The following is a 21,424-nucleotide window of genomic DNA, read 5'->3' as shown; positions in this document are numbered from 1 at the left end:
AGAAATAACTGAACTGATCTGTTTAACAATCTATCTATTTAGCAAGATTAATTAGTTAATATAGTAAGCTACCAGATGGCAGCTTCTTTTATCAAGCCAGCCCAGTAGCAGACTCCCCAGCAGCAGTTTGATGGCATCATTGAGTCTCTGCCACCCTTCCCCAATTAAACTAAGGTCTATTTTGTACCCTTTTGCCCTGTACAAAAATTTCTGGTTATAGCACTGGATAAATCTAGTCCACAACATTTGGAAGGGGAGAAGAGGGGAACAATGAAGTTGGGACAGAACCATTTGCCACAATCCATCCTCTCTTCCCCACTGAGCCTGAGGAGTGTCTCCCCAAGTCATCAAGATATTTAACCAAACTCGATTTATTCCTTTTTCAAAGGCTTTATTTAAAACACAGAAAACAAAAACAAATACACACAGAGTACAAAGTAGATGTGATTGTGTTGGCTACAGTATCTGTCAACCCTCCTACAAAAGGCCTGCTCGCTGTGCGCCTAGGATAGCAAACAGAACCGATGTGGGATCATGGCGGCAAGGTGGCCATTAGGAGCTCTGAGCTGCTCTGTCGTGGGTAGAGAACCCGCCTGATCCCACCCCACCAGCATCCACACAGGCCCGGATATGGGATGCCCAAACCTCATTGGGAATGAAGCATTTGGTGGTTAAAAGGAAAGAAGAAAGAAAGAAAAATCCATCTGACCAATGAACAGTCTTCTGAACACTGGCTGCCACTGGAGGAGGGAAACAGGGCCCCTTGGGAAGCACAGGCCTCAACAGATTCCTAAGCCAAAGGCGTTGGGTCAGCTTTCTGATCCAGGGGCTTGGCAAACCAGTCTCCTGTGAGCAGCCCTGAGGCCAGGGAGAGGAGGAAGGTCCAGGTCTCAAATCACTACTTACTCAGACGAGCTTATATCGCACACAAGCACAAACACGTACACCCGCAAATCCAATGTGAGTTATCGTACCTAAAAAAATACTTTTTTTCCCTTTAAAAAAAAATCTAGAAATTAAGACAAATTTCTCAACACAAAAACTTAATGACTTTGGGCTGTAAACATCAGGTTACATAAAACATGAGGGTCGCCAATTTCCTTGACAAAATATGCTTTAAACGGGAGAGCTCAAGGTGCAGACATTTTGCCCCAAGACCCTGGCAACATCCTGGCTTGGCACCAAGTTTGGGCTCTTTGCTAAACTAAGGCAGAGAAGTCCAGACATTGGCCACTTTTCGTGGCATCTTTACACTGCTTTGGCTCCCCAGGGACTCTGCCCATCCATCCTTTGGCTTCCTAGGGGCTCTGTCCATCCTAGCTCTTCCTCTGAGTTCAGCTGGAAACACCAAACATTTTCCCAAGCTGGACAGACCCATTGCCCCTTGTTCTTCAGGCCCTGTTCCTACACAAAGCATGCTTCAGTCTCCCCTGATCCCCACACCAGCTTCCTCCTATTAGAATGTAAGCTACTTGAGGACAAGAATTATCTTCCTTCTCATATTTCTGGCACACAATCGGTGCTTAGGATAGGGATAGAGACCAGACCTTTGATTTTATTAGGGCAAGGAGCTCTCATTGCAGGTGCCTTAGAGAGTTGCCCACTAGGAGTTTAAGTGATTTGCTCAGTGTTCACACATGTTATCAGAGTTGAGACTTGAACCCAATTCTTCCTGGCTTCCAGGCCGGCTTTCTATCCACTATGCCAAGCACTTAGTAAAGGTCTTTTCATTTGTTCCTTCATTCCTAATTAGATCCTCTTCATTCAAGCTGAGCTATGCCTTTTACATCATTGAGAAACACAGATTTGGGGAACACAGAGAAAGAGGAATATCCCTCCCTGCCTAACCAGGGCATGGGACGGTGGTGCAAAAGGGATTAGGGTGGCCCTTGAGTTTCCCAGGCCTTTTCATAAGCCTGGCACTTAGTCACTCAATCTCAGAGGGACAGAACCAGCCAAGTCACTAATAAAAGCCAATTTGGAAGAAGAAAGAGGTTCTGGGGAGAGTCTTCCCAAAGATAAAGATCAAGCGAGAGGTTTTTTTAAATTGTATCCATTTATGGTCCACGGAGACAGATTGGCAAGGGAGGAAAGGAAGGGCCAATAGAAACATGGCATACATTGGGAGAACAGGATGTGTCTGGTCTGACCTTCCCTACACCCCCAAATAACTATCACAGCCTGACAAAGCGCATGCACACACGTGTGCACTCACACGCACACACGCACACACACACACACACACTGTCAGCAGAGCCTTCCAAGACTCTCAGCCCCAAGGCCCCATAGAAGTGCAAGACTTCATTGATTTAAGAGACATCCCTGGAGAATACATAGATTTAGAGCTGGAAGGAACCCTAGTCACTGAGGCCAACCCTCTCATTTTAAAGATGGGGAAACTGAGGTTGACAAAAGGGAAGGAATTTTGCCTAGGGTCAAACCCCAGATGGGTTGATAAGCACACCCTGCAGGAATGGAGGCTCTCAAACTCTGCCCTGCTTACATAGGGGCATGAAAATGACACAAGTAGAGAGATATTTAAAACAGCTGACTTCTCCCTCCACCTTGGACAGAGGATGACTTTTCTTCTTCATTTAAAATGAGAAGACCCTTCAGGCCTGGTCTATCAGGAACCCCCCCAACTAGGGATTCAGCTTGCCAAATACGAGTCTGGGAAAAGAAGGTGGTCATTGATGACCACAGCCCACAGAGTCTCTTCTAGAGCCAAGGTGAGCACGGGGCTCCAAGGAAGGGCAGGGAACAGTACCTCATTGGTGCTGTAGGTCCTCATAGAGCAGAGTGATGACTAAGACTAGGCAAAGCAACAACAAATAGGGGAGAGAGATTAATAAAAGGGGGTAGATGAGGAACGAGAGAAGAGGGAGAAAGGAAAAGAAGAGCACACTAGTAATAAGCAGCAATACTGATTGAGTGAGCCACTCATTCATTGAGTGAATAAAGTGACAGGGTAGCCCCAGTCAAGGGCAGCTTACTCCTCCTGGATGGGAAGTAGTGGACAACCCATTAGACCAACATCACATACACACACACACACACACACACACACACGCACACGCACACGCACACATACACCCCTGTCAGCCTGAGTCAAGGATGCGATCAAGAGAGGAGGTACTACTAAACTGAAGAACACAACATTTATGGAAATGGCATCCAGTAAACCACTGTGGACTTCAACTGGCCTCTTCCTCCCATGGACTGCCATGTTAGGTAGTCAAGATTGGTTAATATGCTAGCCACAATGCAACTTTGTGTGCCTCTGTCTAAACCTGAAATGCTTCTCCCTAATCCAATGCTCTTGCGACTTCTACTTACTTTGAATCTAAACTAGGGGAGAGACATAGGGAAGTCTCCCCCAAACACATGGGCGTGCTATCCTGACACAGGCTTTGATGCTGAATGTGAGGATTCAGGAAGGGGGCCTGGAGATCATCGAGTCAAACCCTCTCATGTTACAGAAGAGGAGACTGAAGAAAAGTGACTTGGCAGAGGTCACCCAGATGGTCGATAAGTGGCAGAACCGGGCCCAGAACCAAAGCCAATCACTCTTTTCAGGTCACATCAGCAACAGAGGGGACCTTTTCCACTGTACCCAGCTGACTCCCTACAAGAACTTGCTACACCCTTTCTAATAGAATGTAAGCTCTTTGAGAGCAGGATTATTCTATTTATGAGTTTGTATTGCAGCTAACACAGTGCCTGGCACACAGTAAGCACTTAACCTGCTACTGCTGTTGTTGCCTCCTCCCACCCTCAGAAAGAAGTGGGAATCAGCCCCCTTTGGTCTCTCCCAAGGAGAGATCTCTTTAGAAGCAGGGTCAAGGATCCATCCACTCTGATGCCCGCTACTTCCCTTCTAAGTAAACCCTGGTACCTAGCCCCACAGGACCCACCCCCTTCCTCTCTCACCTAGGGAGATTCAATTAGGTCTCGAGGAAGAACAGTAGCAGCTGAGAAACAAGAAGATGGAAGTGAGGACCTCTTTCGTATGGAAAGACTTTGGCTGCTAAAGGGGACAGGAAAGGACCTTTTGCTGCTAGAGAAAAGTGTTCCATCCCTCAGGATGGAAAGGATCTGGAGGAGTCATCTTCCCCCCTGCCTCACAACCAAGCAGCATCTAAACTTTTGCAGGCCAATGAGAATCTTTGCTGTTGTTACCTCGCCTGAGGGTTCCTTGACCTACCAAGCCCTTTCTTCCTAGAATCACCAAATTTTACAATCCCTCACACTTTCGGGGACCCCTATCGGGCATACAGTCCAACTCATATTCGAAGATGAATCTCCTCTACAGAATTCCCCAAATGGTCCTCTAGCATTCAAGGCATCCACAATCTCCCAAGGCAACCCATTCCACTGTGGGACAGAGCTAACCGTTAGGAAGGTCTTTCTGCCATCAAGGCCACGTCGGCCATTTTGCAACTTCTTTCTCCTCATTGTCCCTAGTTCTGCCCACTGGGGCCCAGTAGAACAAGTCCAATCCCTCCTCCATTTGATAGCCCTTTCGATACTTAAAGATGACTCAAATTTACTTCAACCTGCTGGTGTCAATCAACATTAACCTTCCAGCAACACCAGGAACAAATAGTGTCTCTCCATGCCCTTTCCCTTGGGCATAGACAACCCCCTCCTCCCTCACTGGGAACCCCCTCTTTTCCTAAGGCCCTGCAGCCTCAGCTCTTGTCCTGAATCTCTACGACCCATGATAGCAAGTCCAAGTATCACTGTGATGAACTACGGTGGCACGTGAGACAGGCTCAGTGGGGCCTGGGTCAGAAGAAGCTTTGGCCTGAGGAGTCAACACCTTCTTACAGCTGAACCCCTGGATCCTCAGGACTGGCCACGGATCTGGAGATCTGAACCCTGACTCCATCGGAATTCCTGCAGGAGGGCATTTCCAAGGCAGAGCTTAAGACATAACAGGTTGCCTCTGGGCCACCGGCAGGAGGGAAGGTTGGCAAAAATCATCCTGCTAAAACTATGCCAAGAGCAGGTCCTTGTGGTGGTCAGGACAAGACATGAGACCAGGCCAGAACCCTGCTAGAGAGGCCAAAGGAAGCTGGGCCAGCCCCTGCCTGTAGCCTGTGGTCCAACAAGATGGGTCCCTCTGACCTGAGGTGGTGCTGGGAGGACAGACAGGAGCAAAGAGGGCAGAAGGTGCATGCAGCTGCTCAGACACAATTATGGTAAGGAAAGTCAGGAGCCAAACAGGAGGCCACACAAGAAAATTAAGCCTTGTCCTAACTGGCAGGTGAGGGTCCACAAGTCTAGAAATGGGGGCTCCAGCGAGGTTTCCCTCTGGATTTTATGCATGTTGATAAAAACAGAGACATAAATACTGTTAACATTATAATCCTTCATAATTCATTCAACTTTTATCAAGACAAACTCTTCGAGTCTTCAATAAGAAAGTGCAAAAGATGTACAAATAAATGGAATTCCTTCTAAGAAGTTCTGGAAATGGGTTTGTTTGTTTTTAAGTTGCTATTGGTTTTTCTCTTTTTCTTTTTTCTTTCTTTTTTCCTTTTTTTCCCTTTTTTCCATGGATTTTTTTTATTTGAAGAACACTTGAGATATGACATGGCGGCACTTCTGGGCATCTGACCCATGAGGGCTGGGACTTAGTCTTCAATGCAGATGACATCGCTGAGTTTCCCCTTTCGTCCCAAAGCAGCACCATCTTTCAGGGAGTCAGCTCCTTTTCTGTCAGAGTGGCTGGCAGGTGGCCCAGTGGGCGTGGCTGTAAGGACACAGAGAGGGAGATGTTAACTATCCCCAATCCCCCCCACTGCTCTCTGCCAGATCCTAGAGCTTTACTAGCTGCTGAGAAGGAGATGATTTGGGAGAGGGCTCCCCAAATCAGAGCTGATGACACTCAGGGGCTGGCATCAGAAGAACATTCCCAGATGATCCCACTTCAGACACTTATGAGCTGTGTGACTCAGGTCAAATCCCTTCTCCTCTCAGGGCATCATTTTCCCCATGAAGTGAGGGGTTGGACTAATTAGCCTCTAAGGTTTCTTCTAGCTCTAAATCTTTGACCCATAGATGGATGGATGGATGAAAAGATAGTATAGATAGATGGATAGATAGAAAGAAATAGATGATAGATAGATGGGTAAATTGGATGGTTATAGAGATAGAGAGAGATGATGGATGGACAGAGGGATGAATGGATGGATAGATGGATATCAGTAGATAGCTAGATGATAGACCAGGAGATAGATAGATGATAGATATCAATAGATGAACAGACAAAAAGATAGATGATAGACAGATAAATGGATGGATGGAGATAGATGATAGACAGATGGACAAATAGGTAAATGGATGGATGGATGGATGGATGGATGGATGGATGGATGGATGGATGGATGGATGGATGGATGGATGGATGGATGGATGGATGGAATCCTGACTTTAAGACTCAGAGAGCATTATTCAGGCTGAAGAAACCGAGGGAGCAAAGACTGTTCATTGCTCCAAAAGTCAGGATATCCCTCTCACCGTACCTCTGCCAAGATTCCAACAGAGAACACTCTAGCTGGCCCTTACCCAGGACAGTTGGGTACCCTCAGGTTCCCAGTGTCTCTCCTCTAGCCAGAGAAGAGCTAAAGCTTACAAAGGCAGGATCATGTCCTAGGAAAAGAGCACCACACCTAGATGCAGGAAGTCTGAATTCAAATCCTACCCCCACCGTTTTTTAGTTAGGCAGTGATGGGTAGACCACTTCCACATCTCTGAATACATTTGCTTATGGAGGAAAAAAAAGGGTAGGGAGTGTGGGTCCACAGTACTGGGTGAAGATCAAATGAGGTCATGAGTGTGAACTCTCTGGCAAATGTTAAATCACTATGTAATAGAAAGGTGACTGACCCAAAAGTGCACCAGATCTGCCTGGGGCTCTTCTTTTCCTCCCAGAGTTTTATCACTCTGGATGAGGAAGGAGGAAGAAAGAGGATTACCATTGACACCTCCCCTTAGCTATTTCTGAGCAGAAAGTGAGTCAATGGAGGTGCCTCTGACCTGAGCTCAACTCCTTGATAATAATTGACACTGAAACTGCTTTATCTACATCATCTCATTGGAGCCTTCTATTAGCATCATTTCCTAGATGAGTTCAGAGACATTAGGGATCATTACTGGGGTCACAGAGCTCACAAGTCTCACAGGTGGGATTTGACAGGCACCATTATCCCCATTTTCTAGATGAGAGAATTGAAGCTCAGAAAGATTAGGGGTCTTTCCTAAAGTCACACAGGTCTCAAAGTGTCAGAGGCAAGATTTGAACTCAATCGTCTTGACTCCAGCCATGATACCATGCTCCAATGGAGAGAACCAGACTTGACAATGATAGAAGCCCAGAGAGGAAAGAGGTCAATGTGGGTTTTGCTCCCTCCAAACTAGGGGATGGCTCCTAGCTACCCCACCACCACCACCCCCCACATGGTCTGCAGGCATCCATCCTTCTCCATAGAATTTAACTCTCCCATGGTGGGCCTGGGTGGAGTCAGAGACGAAATGAAGGCACACAGTAAGAACCCCCATCCACGTGGATGAATGGAGGTAAAACATGAGTCTAAACGAGCAGTGATGAATTGTTGACAGGTTGCATTTCAACACAGAGACAGACAGAAACAGGCACACAGAGTCACAAACAAACCCACCAGCTGGTTGGTTATTTAACTACTTCATTCAGTGCTCCCCAAGAAATGTGTTTCAACACAACATCACCTGATGAGGGCTTGACGTGGTGTGTCATGAAGGACCCGACTTTCCCTCCAGCTCCTAACCTGTGACATGTGGCACTGCTGTCCTGCCTACCCTGAGTGCCCATCTGGTTCCCCAGCTCACAAACCAGCACTGAGCTCAAGTAATCCTTGCCTGCTATATCCTGGCTGAGCACCAGGGGGCCCTCTCATGAATCACTTTCCAAGGTACCCTCACCCAGTGGGCTGCAAAACTGAACAGAGCAAGAGGTCAGGGACCCCCACCTAACTGAGCACCATCTTGGCTCAAATCTTAGCAGGCCAGGACCTAGTTCAGCAAGGCCTAAGGCCAAAACAAGACCTCAGCCATCATCACAGCTATGATAAACGTCTAGAGCAGAAAACAAAGAAAGTAGGCCGCTAGGCTCATAGATAAAAAGTTGAGTGAGACCCTGGAGGCATCAAATGAGAAAAAAAAATTGCCACAATGCTGCTATTACTGTTTTTTGTTATTGTTTTCATCAGCTAGTCCATTCTATAGATGAGGAGATTAAGGCCAGCAGAGGAACAAGGTTACACAAGAAGTAAGTAGAGGGGCATGGGGGAAAAATCTGGGGAAGGTTCAAGATGAGGAAATGTAAAAGAGGAAGAAATGGGGATTTGGGATGTGAATGATGAATGATAAATTTTAGAGTAAAGGAAGGATATGTAGTCAGGATGACCAGTGAGGGCAAAGACTTTAATTTATGTCTGCCCAGCCCAGTGGCCAGCACATAGTAGGTACTTAATGCTTGCTAATGAATTTATATAAATGGGATCATCAACCAGTATTTAAGTGACTTCCCTGAGCCAGCCACTATGCTCAGTGTGTTGGGCATATAGGTATTATAAAAGCTTGCTGAATGGGAACAGGTACTGAACCTGTGAAGTCCCTGACATAGGGAACTCTTAGATAAAGAAACTCCTCCTACTAATGCAGACTGGCACCTTCTCCACAGTTTATGGTCTTTAGAGAACTGCTTGAGGGCACTGAGGAGATAATTTACTACCCAGGGGCAAGTTCTCCAAAGCTAGATCTCTATCCAGTTGAATATAATTGTTTTATGTTTTTAAAAAAGCTAGTAGAGGGGCAGCTAGGTGGTGCAGTGGATAGAGCACCTGCCCTGGATTCAGGAGGCCCTGAGTTCAAATCCGACCTCAGACACTTAACACTTACTAGCTGTGTGACCCTGGGCAAGTCACTTAACCCCAACTGCCTCACTAAAAAAAAAAAAAGTTAGTAGAGCCTGAACAGGATTCTAACTGCATAATAAGTGTTTAATAAATGCTTCTCACCAGGCTGAAAGGGGCTGGGCAGGGGGTTCCTAAGCTAACTCCTATATCATGGGGCCTTAGAGACCCACAGGATTCCACACCCAAGAACTGGATCTCAAGATAGAGCCAGTACCTTGGAGACTCAGAACCCCCTTGGAGACCTGAGGCCTAGGGGAGGCCTTGCCATCTTTCCTATAACAGATGTTATAGGAAAGGCAGGTTTCTTCTCTCAGGGGAGGTACAAAGATCTCAGCAAACCTGTGCAATGGTGAGAATGTGACTTTCACTGCTCAGAAATTTTCATCTCTACCTAGAGACTGGAGGTACTCAGTAGGTAATGAGGAGGGTTTGAGGAAAGAGGGGAAGGCTGGAGGCAGTCACAGTGAAATACAGATGAGGAATACTTGGGGGAAGGGGCAACTCAGAAACAGATATAAGGCTTAAGAACATTGAAGCAGTATGAGACAATCAAAAGGGTCCTGCTTTTGAGATCAGAGGACCCTAGTTCAAATTGTGATTCTAGACAAGTCACTTAACCACCACAGTCCTCAGTTTCCTCTGCTGTAAAATAAGGTAATTGGACAGGATCACCTCTGAGGTCCCTTTCAACTCTAAATCTAAGATCCTGTCACCTGAATTTGAATCTCAGCTCTGCCATTCACTCCCTGTGACCCTGGACAAGTCATAGATCATTTCTCTGGGACTCAGTTTCCTCATCTGAAAAAATGAGGACGTTAGATGAGATGACCCCTGTTTCCTTCCAGCCTTAATGATGATGGAAGACAATCTAGATTTCCTTGCCTCTTGAACTCTACCTGGAGCAGAACTGGCTGTCCCTTGAGATGGAAGACCTCAAAAACCCTAACCCCTGAAGGATGGAAGCATAGAATGTGGTTAGCAGAGAGAAATAAGGGTCACCTTACCTCAGTTGGAAATGAGAACTGCAACAGAGGAAAATCTTGAAAACGGCTAAATATCTATTAAGAAAGAAAACATCTGGCTTGCCTACTGTCCTTTTGGTTTCATTTGTGGTCCCCTGAAATTTGCCGCTTAACAATTCTCCATTAGGATGGGCCAGATACGTCCAACCTACCAGTCACATAGGGGCCGAGGGGCATCTGGCTGTAGTTGACAATCCCGCCTGGTCCAGGAGCCCGGAAGTTTGGCCCAAAGTTGTTGTTGTACATCTGGGAGGAGCCGAAAGAACCCTGGAGGGTGAGGACTGAGGTTTCAATGCTGTCTCTCTCCCTTCTCCACCCAGAACCTCACCCTGCAGCCAGCTTAGCCAGCCACATCCCCACAATGGAGGGGGTGGGAACGACCAGAGAGAGGGAAAGGAGAGGCCCCGGCAGAGTCCCCCAGATGGAGCATCTGTTAAGAATACTCCTGGGCCAGAGCTGGGGGCACAGAGCCCTGGGGGAAGGTTCCAGGCCCAGGTGGGCCAGCCTGACCTGCTGGACGGTGGGATCTCCGGCACGGTTTGTCAGGCGGCTCAGGATGCTACGCTCAGACATCTGCAGACGAGCAGCCACGGGCGGGATCCGGGACAACATGGAGGGCAGGCGGGTTACATCAGCCTTCATGTCACTCAAAAGTTCCTCCAGCTGGTTCAGTACTGCAAGATAGAAGGGCCCTCAACCCACTACCACAATCCTGGCCTCCCTTCTGCCTCCACAGGTGCCAATCCCTCCCCTGGGCCAAGTGACACTGTAGGGCAAGGGGGACGGGAAGCCCGTGGGGAGCACAACTTCCATCTCCCGCTGTGTAGGTTCAACCTCTGTGTCCTGCTGTGCCTTCGGAGGGAAGAAGAGGAGTGAAACAGGGTCTCCCATCTGACTGTGAGCCTTCCATCCTGTGGTGCACCATTCCCTGCCTGATCATCATCCAAGAAGAGGAGTTGTGCCTTCCACTCAATCAACATACTCACATCTGGTCATACCCTACACACCTCAATGATTCTCATCCCCTCTAGGTCATCTTGCAAACCTTATTCCCCAACCCTCACCATCCAATTCTTTATTCACATCTCTTTCCCACTGCGTGGTCCCATTCAAACCCTACTCGGCCCTTCGCTGTGCCCTCTGAAATGCCTGTTTCATAGGCAATAAACTTGCCTTTGTCCTAAATCATTTCCTCTCCCACTCCTTCCATCATTTAGCAGTCACTGAGATCTAGTTCCCCTTTAATGACACGACCTCCCTGGCCACCCTTTCTGGTACTGAATGTATTTATTTTTCACTCTTTCCTCTAGGTTCACTGGTTGAGGAGGGTGAGTAATGTTTCCTATTTCCACTTCTGGGTTCTCCCCCTACCTCCATCACTACTCAGTAAACTCTCCTCCTCTGGGGTTCATGCAATTCATAACTACCACCCAATCAAAATCCTGGTAGCTGTTATCTATAGACCTTGGCATCACTCCCCTTCCTTCCTCAATGAGTTTGGCACATGGTTCACAATTTTTCCCTCTTCCCCAGCTCCTACCCTTATATTAAGGGAATTCAGCATACATACTGATTCTCCCTCAAACATCTTAACCATTCAGTTCCTCATGAGATACTCCACCTCATTTCAACTACACCGAAGATAATCATGCCCTTGATCTTGCCATCACCGACAAATGTTCCACCTCCATGTTCCAAGAATTCTGAAATCCCCCTATCTTATCATAATCTATTGGCTTTTTACCTCTATCTTCCTTTACCAAACCCAACTCTTCATCTGCACCAAACCCTTGATCCTTCATTTCTCTCCCACACCATCTCCGGGGCACTAGTCACTCTCTCCTCTTCTCCTCATCTTGACCCCTTGGTGAACTCATTCAGTTCTGCACTGACTTCTTCTCTTGAGTCCTTAACCCTTTTATATCACCAGTTGCACCTTGCCAAGCCTCAGCCTTGGGTCACCCCCCACTATATACATGCTACTCGAACAAAAGTGGAGAAAATCAAGCAATCATTCTGATTAGGTCTACTACAAAATTTATTACAAATCTCAAGTGGGACCTCACTGCTGCCAGGCAATCCTACTATAACTTCCTTATCAACTCACATTTCCACCCTCCATAGCGGCTCTTCCAAATCTTTTTAATCCCTCTTCAAAACTCCTATGGCTCCCTTTCCCCTAAGTCTCTCACCTGAGAATCTTTCCTCATATTTTACACAAAAAAGTGAGGTCATTTGCTGTGGGTCTCCTCTTATCTCCTCTTCCTCACCTTGCATCACTCAGATGCCTTCTATCTCTATCACCTCCTTCACCCCTGTATCATACAAAGAGGTGGCCAGACTCCTTACCAAGGCAAACCCCTCTACCAGCACAAGTGATTCCATTCCATCCCATTCCCTCCAATGGACTACCCTTTCTGTCATCCCTACTCTCTCATCTTAAATCTCTCCCTGTCTACTGGTTCATTCCCTACTGCCTATAAATATGCCCACGTCTCACCCATTCTCAAAAAAACCCTCACTTGACCCTTCCACCCCTGCTAACTATCATCCTATATCTCTTCTGCCCTTTGTGGTTAAACCTGTTGAGAAAGCCATCTACAATAGATGCCTCCACTTTCTCTCCTCCCATTCTCTTCTGAACCCCTTAGAATCAGGCTTCCGATCTCATTCCATGGAAAGTGCTCTCTCCAGAGTTATCAATGATCTCTGAGTTGCCAAATCCAATGACCTTTTCTCAATCCTCATTCTTCTTGAACTCTCTGCAGCCTTTGACACTGTTGATCACCTTCTTCTCCTTGAAACTCTCTTCTCTCTAGGTTTTCGGGACACCCCCTCTCTCCTGGTTCTCCTCCTGCCTATCAGACCGATGCTTCTCAGTCTCCTCTGTTGGATCCTCATCCAGGTGGTGCTCTCTAACTGTAGTTGTCCCTCAGGGTTCTGTCCTCTGCCCACTTTTCTTTTCCCTCTATCCCACTTTCATTTGGTGAACTCATCAGCTCCCATGGATTTAATTACCATCTCTACGCTGATAATCCTCAAATTTAACTATCCTGCCCTCACTTCTCTGCTGATTTCCAGTCTCACATCTCCAAATGCCTTTCTGACATCCTGAACTGAGTGTCCAGTAGATATCTTAAACTCAACATGTCCAAAATTGAATTCATTATCTTTCCCCTAAACCCTCCCCACCTCCAAACTTCCCTCTTATTGTCAAGGACAATACCATCCTCCCAGTCCCCCAGGCTTCCAAACTAGGAGTCACCCTAGATTTCTCACTATCTCTCACCCCCACATCCAAACTGTTTCCAAGGTCTGTCAATTTCACTTCATCAATATCTCTTGTCAGTTTCACCTTGGCTGTAATATGTCCTCTTCTCTCCTGACACTGCCATCACTCTGGTGCAGACCCTCATCACCTCACACCTACACTATTACAATAGCTGCTCATGGGTCTGCCTGCCTCAAGTCTCTCCCACTCCAGTCCATCCTCTATTCAGTCACCAAAGTGATTTTCCTAAAGCAAAGTTCCAGACATGTTACCTCTCCCCCCAACTCAAGAATCTCCAATAACTCCCTATTGCCTCCAGGAGCAAATGCAAAATGCTCCATTTGACATCTTCATAGTCTGGCCTCCTCCTACCTTTCCAGTCTTCTTACCTCTTACTTCCCAATATATACTCCTGACTAAGCCACAAAAAGACTGTAATCGTGTACTGAGGGCATTTTCTCTGGCTGTCTCCCATGCCAAGGACTCTCTCCCTTCTCATCTCCACCTCCTGTCTTCCTTCAACTCTCAACTATAATCCCATCTTCTTTGGGAGTCTTTTCCCAATCCCTCTTAATTCTAGTTTCCCAAACCCTCTCTTATTTATTTCCTATTTATCCTGTATAGAGCTTGTCTATACATATTTGTTTACATGTTATCTCCCCCATTAGATTGTGAGCTCCTTGAAGGCAGGGACTGGCTTTTGCCCCTTTTTGTATCCCCAGTGTTTAACATAGTGCCTGGCACACAGTAGACACTTAATAAATGCTTACTGACTGACAGCCCACCTATCCTATCAGATCTGGCACTCTGGGGAGAAGGGTGGGCTAGCATAATGATCCTAGGCCAGTCAAACTTATTTTCAAGGTTCTGTTCCTTTATAACTTGGGTGACTTTCTAGGTGGTACAATGGATAGAGTCAGTCAGTCAACAAACATTTATTAAGTGTCTACTATGTGCCAGCCCCTGTACTAAGCACTGAGGTAAAGAATGGCACTTGGCAGCCTGGGAGAAATGGATTCAAATTCTGCCCCTGACATTTGCCATCTGTGTGACTTTGGGCAAGTCATTTTAACTTCTCTGGGGCTCAATATTCTCAACTTTCCAATCAGGGGGACAGACTCCATGGACTCTAAGATCCTTTGCAGCTCTAAATTAATGGTTCTATGTATGGCCTGCATTGGTGGAGGGAATTTCCTCTTGCAATGGGAACTCCCTCTAGCAATGAAATCAAAGGTTGGGTCTCAAAAATAAAAATTATATATCAGGTTGCTTGGCATCTATGGAGAGGATTTTTCAAAGAAGGGGGGAGATGATGGAATGAGCATTAATGCAGCACCTACTATGTGCCAGGGACCATGCTAAGTGCTTTACAATTGTCATGTCATCTGAGCCTTACAACAACCCTTCGAGGTAGGTGCTGTAATTGTCCCCATTTTACAGTTGAGGAAAATGACTGGACCAAGGTCACACAGCTAGTAAGTGCCCAAGGCCAGATTTGAATCTGGATCTTCCTGAGCACTGTCAAATTATAGAGTAATTATAGGCTCTTAGATTTAGAGCTACAAAAGGACCATAGTAACCAGCTAATCTGACCATCATATTTTGCAGAAGATGGAATTGAAGCTCAAGGTCCCACAGTTGGTAGGTAATAAAATAGCATTGAGCACCCAACATTTAGAACATGGCCTGGCAGAGAGGGGGTACTTGATAAATGCTTCCAGACTGGATGGAGTATAGAGAACTTTTACTCAATCATCCCTCCTACACCAGGGTAAGGAAAGAAAAGGCCACTATTTTCTTTTGAATTGGGGTGGGAGATGGTTCACACCCAAAAGTCAGGCCCCCCCCCAAAGCCCAGGCCAGTCACTCACCCTTCTCCCTCTCCCACGAAATCCCAACCAACCCACCCTCCAACTCAACTAGGACTAGGGCTCATCATAGCCCATAATTGGAAAGAACTCAGTGACCACTTAACCCAGATTCCTTAAATTTTGTGGGGTCATGGACACCCTTAGGCAATCTGGTGAAGTCTAGGGTCCCCTCCCTCAGAGGAGTGCTCTTTATAAAATGCATAAAATATAATATATCGGATCACAAAGGAAACCAATCATAATGAAATACAGTCATCCAATTTTTTCAAAAAACAAATTCCAGGGAGGCAGCTAGGCGGTGAAGTGATTAGAGCACTGGCCCTGGAGTTAGGAGGACCTGAGTTCAAATCCGAACTCAGACACTTAACACTTATAGCTGTATGACCCTGGACAAGTCACTTGACCCCAATTACCTCACCAAAAAAAAAATCCAAATTCCAGGAGCCCAGGTTAGGAAACCCCTTCTCTAGTCCAACCCACACCCAAACTAGCATTCCCTACTCAGCACTTAAGTCATCTTGTTTCTGTATCAGAGCAGGTATCATAGGGTCATAGTTAGGATTCAAAGCATCTACAGATGCTACTAGGGACCTCAGAAGCCAGCTAATCCAGCTCCCTCCTTTTATATCCAGGCTCTGCTGGAAGACATTAAGTGATGGACAGCCCACCACTTCTCAAGGTATAACCCCCCCACCCACCCAAGACAACTCTCACTGTCAGCAAGACTGCTTGACATCAACCCTAAATTTACCTCCTTGTAAGTCATGCTTTTGATTCTACCCAAGAGGCAGCATATAGTATATTCAGGAAACCCTGGGTTCAAATCCTATTTCTGACACTTGCTAGCTGCATGACTCTCGGTAAATTACTTCAATGTTCTGGGCCTCAGTTTCCTCATCTGTAAAATGAGGCCTCTAAGGTCCCTTCCGGTTCTAGAGCAAAGCAAAGGTAAACTCTCTTCCGCACAAGAACCCTTCGGATGCTTGAACACAGACACCACGTCCCCTCCAAGACATCTCTAGGCCAACAATTCTTTTCATCCCCTTTACAATTGTAAAAATTATTGAAGCGCCCAAAGAACTTTTGTTTATGTGGATTAGATCTATCGATATTTAGTGTATTTGAAATTAAAACTTCTTAGTTTATGATGAAGATAGTTTTGACCTTTCAGATCCCACAGAAAGGACCCCAGGGACCCTGAGGGGTCCCTAGACCACATTTTAAGAACCCCTCCCTGGACAGAACTTTCCTAATTCCCCACCCTATTCATACAGGATGTCTCTGTTTCTTCCCCATTCTGGCTACCTTCCTCAGCATACTTGCTGGCTCATGAATGACCTGAGCAGAACAGAAGTCAAGACAGTCGGGCTGTCATCATCTCCTTATGGCTAGAAGCCTTGCCTTTCTGGGACAGCCACTGTGACACAGTAGATAGAGCACTGGGCCTGGAATCAGGAAGAATTGAGTTCAAATCTGACCTAAGACACTTACTAGCTGTGTGACCCTGGTCAAGTCACTTAACCTCAGTTTTCCTAGGTTTTCTCATCTGTAAAAATGGGGATAATAATAGCACCTACCTTCCTGGGATATTGAGAAGATCAATTGACATAATATATGTAAAGCACTTAGCATATTTCCTGGCATGATTTAAATGCTAACTAATTATTATTATTATTATTATTATTATTATTATTATTATTATTATTATTATTATTATTATTACTGGGTTTCCCTCCCTCCCCCATCCCCACTACTTTTTCTTCTTTATTTAAAGGAATGAGTCTCTAGGAAGGTAAAGGGGAGGGGGTACATGAGGAAGATATAGGTGGATTTAAAAACAGAAGAAATCAATAAAAACACCTGGCATTTATAAAATTGCTAGCAATTATAGCGTGCTTTAAGGTTTGCAAAGCACTTTACAAATATTATATCATTTGATCCTCACAACAACCGTGGGAGGAAAGTGCTATTATTATCCCCACTTTACAGATGAGAAAACAGAGGCAGACAAAGGTGAACTTGCCTGGGGTCACCTAGCTAGGAAGTGTCTGAGGTTGGATTTGAATTCAGCTCTTTCTGACTCCAGGTCTGACAGTCTATCCAGTGTTAACTAGCTGTTAAAAACCAAAACTTAACCTCTCCAAGTTCCAGGCAATTTCCTAAGATACTGACCTACGTCAATAGAGGGCATTTCTTCATCAGGTGCTCCCTACACCCGATGATCTGGCTGGAGGCAAAGAGCAGGGTCGGCCACTCACCCTTATGGAGGACAGCATTGGCTGGCTTGTTCCCAGCCAGGGACTCCTTGGAAAGGTGCTGGTGACTCTCAGCAAGGCATTCCACTTCTGCCAGACGGGCATTCAAGGCCATGGCTGGATGGTTGGGGTCTTGGGTCATGTTGAGGTATGCAGCCCTTCTGAGCTGCTCCTCGATCACCAGCGCCTGCTCCAGAAGCTGCAATGGAATTGGAGGGGGATGGGGGAAGGGAATGGACACAAGAGCCCTTCTTGATCTTCCCCCTTCACCTTCTCGCCAGTAACCTGCTAGCCTCCCGCATCTACCCAGCAAACGTGACCAAGCTGGAATAGCAGAGAAAGGAATAGAAAAACATGTCTTCTAAGTCCAGTCTCTTCTCCTCCCCGACCCAAAGCAAGACATCACAACCTCATCGTTCAGCCTGCAAGGCTCAGCTCAATCCTCACCTTCTCCAGGAAGTCTTCCCTGATTGCTCCAGCCAACAGTGACTTTTCCCTTCCTTGATTTCCTATGGAATCTGCTGCTTGGGCCTTTCAAGGTTCACTTGGCACAGCCTAGTGGGGCTATCAGTAAACTCTCTGTCTGTGGGCATCTGTTCGGGGGGGCATGTGCATGTCTACATGTGTTTGGGTGTGTCTTGGATATATGTGTTCATGTGCGTTTGTATAGGGACAGCCAGGTGGCACAGTGGATAAAGCACTCTGCCTGGAGTCAGGAAGACTCATCTTTGTGAGTTCAAATCTGGCATCAGACACTTACTAGCTATGTGACCCTGGACAAGTCACTTAACCCTGTTTGCCTCAGTTTCCTCATCTGTAAAATGAGTTGGAGAAGAAAATGGCAAACCACTCCAGTATCTAAAACCCCAAATGGGGTCATGAAGAATAAGAAATGACTGAAAAATGACTGACCTATGTATATTTGTGCGTGTGAGTGCCTGTGTGTCTCTGTGTGTGTGTATCTGTACCTGTGTGTATGTGTGTCTGTGTATTCTATTCCCCAACTAGACCGTATAGTTCCTAAGGACATAGAGTCTCTTATGCATCATTCAATCAGACAAACATTCAATGGGTTCCTATGCTGGGGATACAAAGAAAGAAAAAACAAGACAGTCCTTGCCCTACAAGATAGGAAGCCTTGGATTCCCACTTCTGACACATCCCGGATGAATCACTAATCATTCAGGCCCCCCAGGCAATTGTCTAAAACTACAGACTGCACAGCAGTATTGAGCTATATTGGGAGAGGGAGTTTTCTCACTGGGCATTTCCTGAACTAGAAAGCACAAGTCTGATGTTTTAAAATTGTGTGTGTGTGTGTGTGTGTGTGTGTGTGTGTGTGTGTGTGTGTGTGTACGCACGTGCAGTAAATACAAAATTCGAATGGGAGAGAAGACTGCTGATGGAGGGAGGGAGTAGTGAGGAGGGGGAGAAGCTCTGGGAAGGGAATAAGGGAAGGCTTCTTGTAGGATGCAGTGCCTAAGCTAAGCCTTGAAAGAAGTTAAATACTTGAAGAGACAAAGAAGAATTCTAAGCCTGGAGGACAGCGCTGGCCAAGGTACTGAAACCAGAACATGGCAAGCAAGACTGCGCAAGTGGGCAGTTAATCTAAATCTGGAAAGGGGAGTTAGAACCAGGTTGTAAAGGACTTTAAATAGCAAGCAGAAGGGGCTATTTTATTAAGACAATAAAGAGCCGGGGGCAGCTAGGTGTTGCAGTGTGTAAAGCACCAGCCCTGGATTCAGGAGTACCTGAGTTCAAATCCAGCCTCAGACACTTGACACTTACTAGCTGTGTGACCCTGGGCAAGTCACTTAAACCCCATTGCCCCACAAAAAACCCAAACAAACAAACAAACAAAAAACAAAAACATACAAAAAAAAGACAATAAAGAGCCACTGAAAATTCTTGAGCAGTGGAGTGACATGCTCAGATTGGGCTTCTTAGCAGCTATACAGAGGATAGATTAGGGAAGGGAGAGTCTGGAAGCAGGGAGACCACTTAGGAGGCTTCTGCAGTTGTCTGAGGGAGAAGGGATGATGGCCTGAACTCTGAGGGTGGCTATGTGAGTGGAGAGAAGGGGATGGACCCAAGTGGTTGCAGAGAGAGAGGCGCTCAATAAATAAATTTATTAAGCATTTTCTATATGCAAAGCCTATGCTAAATGCCAGAGATATAAATATGAAGAGTGACATAATCCCTACTCCCAAGAAGTTTACATTCTAGCAGCCTAATTTATTCATGTTCCCATTGCTACAGATTGACTCTCCCCTTTTTCCCTTCATCTCTTCACTATTCTCCCCAGTTCAGCTTTCTCTGCAACAAGGGGAAAAGCTAATCTGAAGGGACAAGCCTGTAATGGGAGATGGGGGGGTGTTGGGGGTGCTGAGGGTTGACTAAATAACCCCCAAAGCAGGTTTCTCTGCAGACCTTTTGCTCCCCAAAGCTCTCACTTCCATTCTAGCCCTCCAAATATTTGGAGAGAGTGATCCATCCCATGATCCCCATCCTCCCTTGTCACCATGGTGCCTTCCTGCTCCTATTTGGGCCTGACCTGACTGCTGAGTGCCTCCCATAGTCCACCATAGCCAGGCAGCCTCAAGCATTCTTCACTTTCCTCCTTGACCTCCTTCTTGCCAGACCCCCTGCTTTAGAGTATGGGTAGGGGCCAAAAATATTGGCCTAGAACTCAGGACACCTAGATCTTCCTCCTACTACTCTGCCATATTTTTGCTGTGTGATCTTTGGGGAGTAAACAAGCGTCTCCTCTGGGCCCTGGCTTCCTAGACCCCCTTCCTTCAAGGGGACCAACCTTGAACCTTCGGGCCAGGAATTTGTTTTTCATCTCCAGGTAATTGCCCTTGTGGATCTCAGATTTGAAGGGCTCATTCAGGATCACATAGCGTGGGTCATTCTGGATGTCCTGCCAGCGAGCGTAGCCATGCCTGAGCATGGGAAACATGTTAAGGGGCAAACTGAACTGGCGAGGCAACTGACCTCAAAGGAAAGAGGCTGAGCACCGTGGTGAGAGATCGGCAGGTCCCCAGGGATCATCAAGTCTAACCTGTCCCTGATGACTCCTTTCTATCACCTCCCTGCCAATCATCCATCAAGCCAATTACCTTCCAAGGTTACACAGAGTTCTGAATTTGGAGTCAGAGGGCCTGGATTCAAATCCTTCACTCCTTACTACCTGTATGACCTTGGACAAGTCACTTAAAATCTCCAACACTCAGTTTCCTCCTCTGCAAAATGAGGGGGTGGAACTGGATGCCCTCTGAAGTCTGTTCTAGATATAAATCCATGATCCCCTTTTGAACAGCTCTGATTATTAGGAAGTTTGGCCTTGCACAGAGCCAACGTCTCCGTCTCTGCACCTCCCCTTATTGCTACTGGTCCTGAATCTGAGGGCAAGCAGAGGAATGCTTATCCTTTTTCTGTATGGCAGCTCTTAGCTTCCCTGTGTCTTCACATGCTAAACACCCCTAATTCCTTCAGCTGATCTCTATTAAGACAGGGCCTCAAGTCCCTTTACCATCCCAGTCCCTCTCCTCCGAATGCCTTCCAGTCTGTCAAGGTGGTTCCTAAGAGGTTGCACCTCCTTCCTTCTCCCCCACTCCCACCCCATGACCAGCCTCCCCAGGGCCATCGCCCCTGGGAGCCTCCTGCGAGATGGGCAGGAGCCCCCGCCTCCCAGTCACCAAGGATACGTCACAATACCCGCCAGAAGCCAATAATCATGGCGCCGATGCCAGATGTCATAGATCTTCCCCGAGGAGACGGCCGCTCGTTCCTCATTCTGCCACAGTGTGTGCAACTCTGAAGGACCAAGACACAGGAGAGAAAAGGAGGAGAGAGGAGGGGGAGAAGTGAGATGGCCATGGTGAGGGGGAAGCACATAAGGGCCGCCTGAAACGGAGACAGAGGAGGTCGCTGCCTCTAGCGTGTGATCTGAAGGACATGGGGACTGCCCTGCCCACCTCACCCCAAAGCATTTGCCCTTGGGATAACCTGTCACCATGCCTGATAGTCCCACCATCAAAGT

At 46.7% G+C, this 21,424-nt stretch overlaps 1 protein-coding gene across 13 annotated transcripts in view; it reads right to left on the bottom strand.

Moving 5' to 3' along the window:
* Positions 1-358: 358 nt before the first annotated feature.
* The window catches only part of CHD5 (chromodomain helicase DNA binding protein 5), a 154,810-nt gene continuing 133,744 nt past the window's right edge, over positions 359-21,424 (bottom strand). For 10 of the 13 annotated variants that reach the window (XM_043992493.1, XM_043992496.1, XM_043992494.1 and 7 more), the window contains 6 exons: positions 21,090-21,198; positions 20,192-20,324; positions 17,383-17,578; positions 10,493-10,656; positions 10,135-10,249; positions 359-5,758 (listed from right to left, as the gene is read on the bottom strand). In XM_043992493.1, coding sequence (XP_043848428.1) covers positions 5,640-5,758; positions 10,135-10,249; positions 10,493-10,656; positions 17,383-17,578; positions 20,192-20,324; positions 21,090-21,198 — 836 coding nt within the window. In that variant the 3' untranslated portion in view covers positions 359-5,639. Of the gene's footprint in view, positions 5,759-9,964; positions 10,019-10,134; positions 10,250-10,492; positions 10,657-17,382; positions 17,579-20,191; positions 20,325-21,089; positions 21,199-21,424 lie in introns of all 13 variants that reach the window. The other 3 variants (XM_043992499.1, XM_043992504.1, XM_043992501.1) reach the window with 2 other exon arrangements.

Source organism: Dromiciops gliroides, chromosome 3 (genome assembly GCF_019393635.1).
Source record: "Dromiciops gliroides isolate mDroGli1 chromosome 3, mDroGli1.pri, whole genome shotgun sequence".
Lineage (NCBI taxonomy): Eukaryota > Metazoa > Chordata > Mammalia > Microbiotheria > Microbiotheriidae > Dromiciops > Dromiciops gliroides.
Note: the sequence above shows the minus strand (reverse complement) of the source record. Positions and strands in the feature narration are given on the sequence as shown.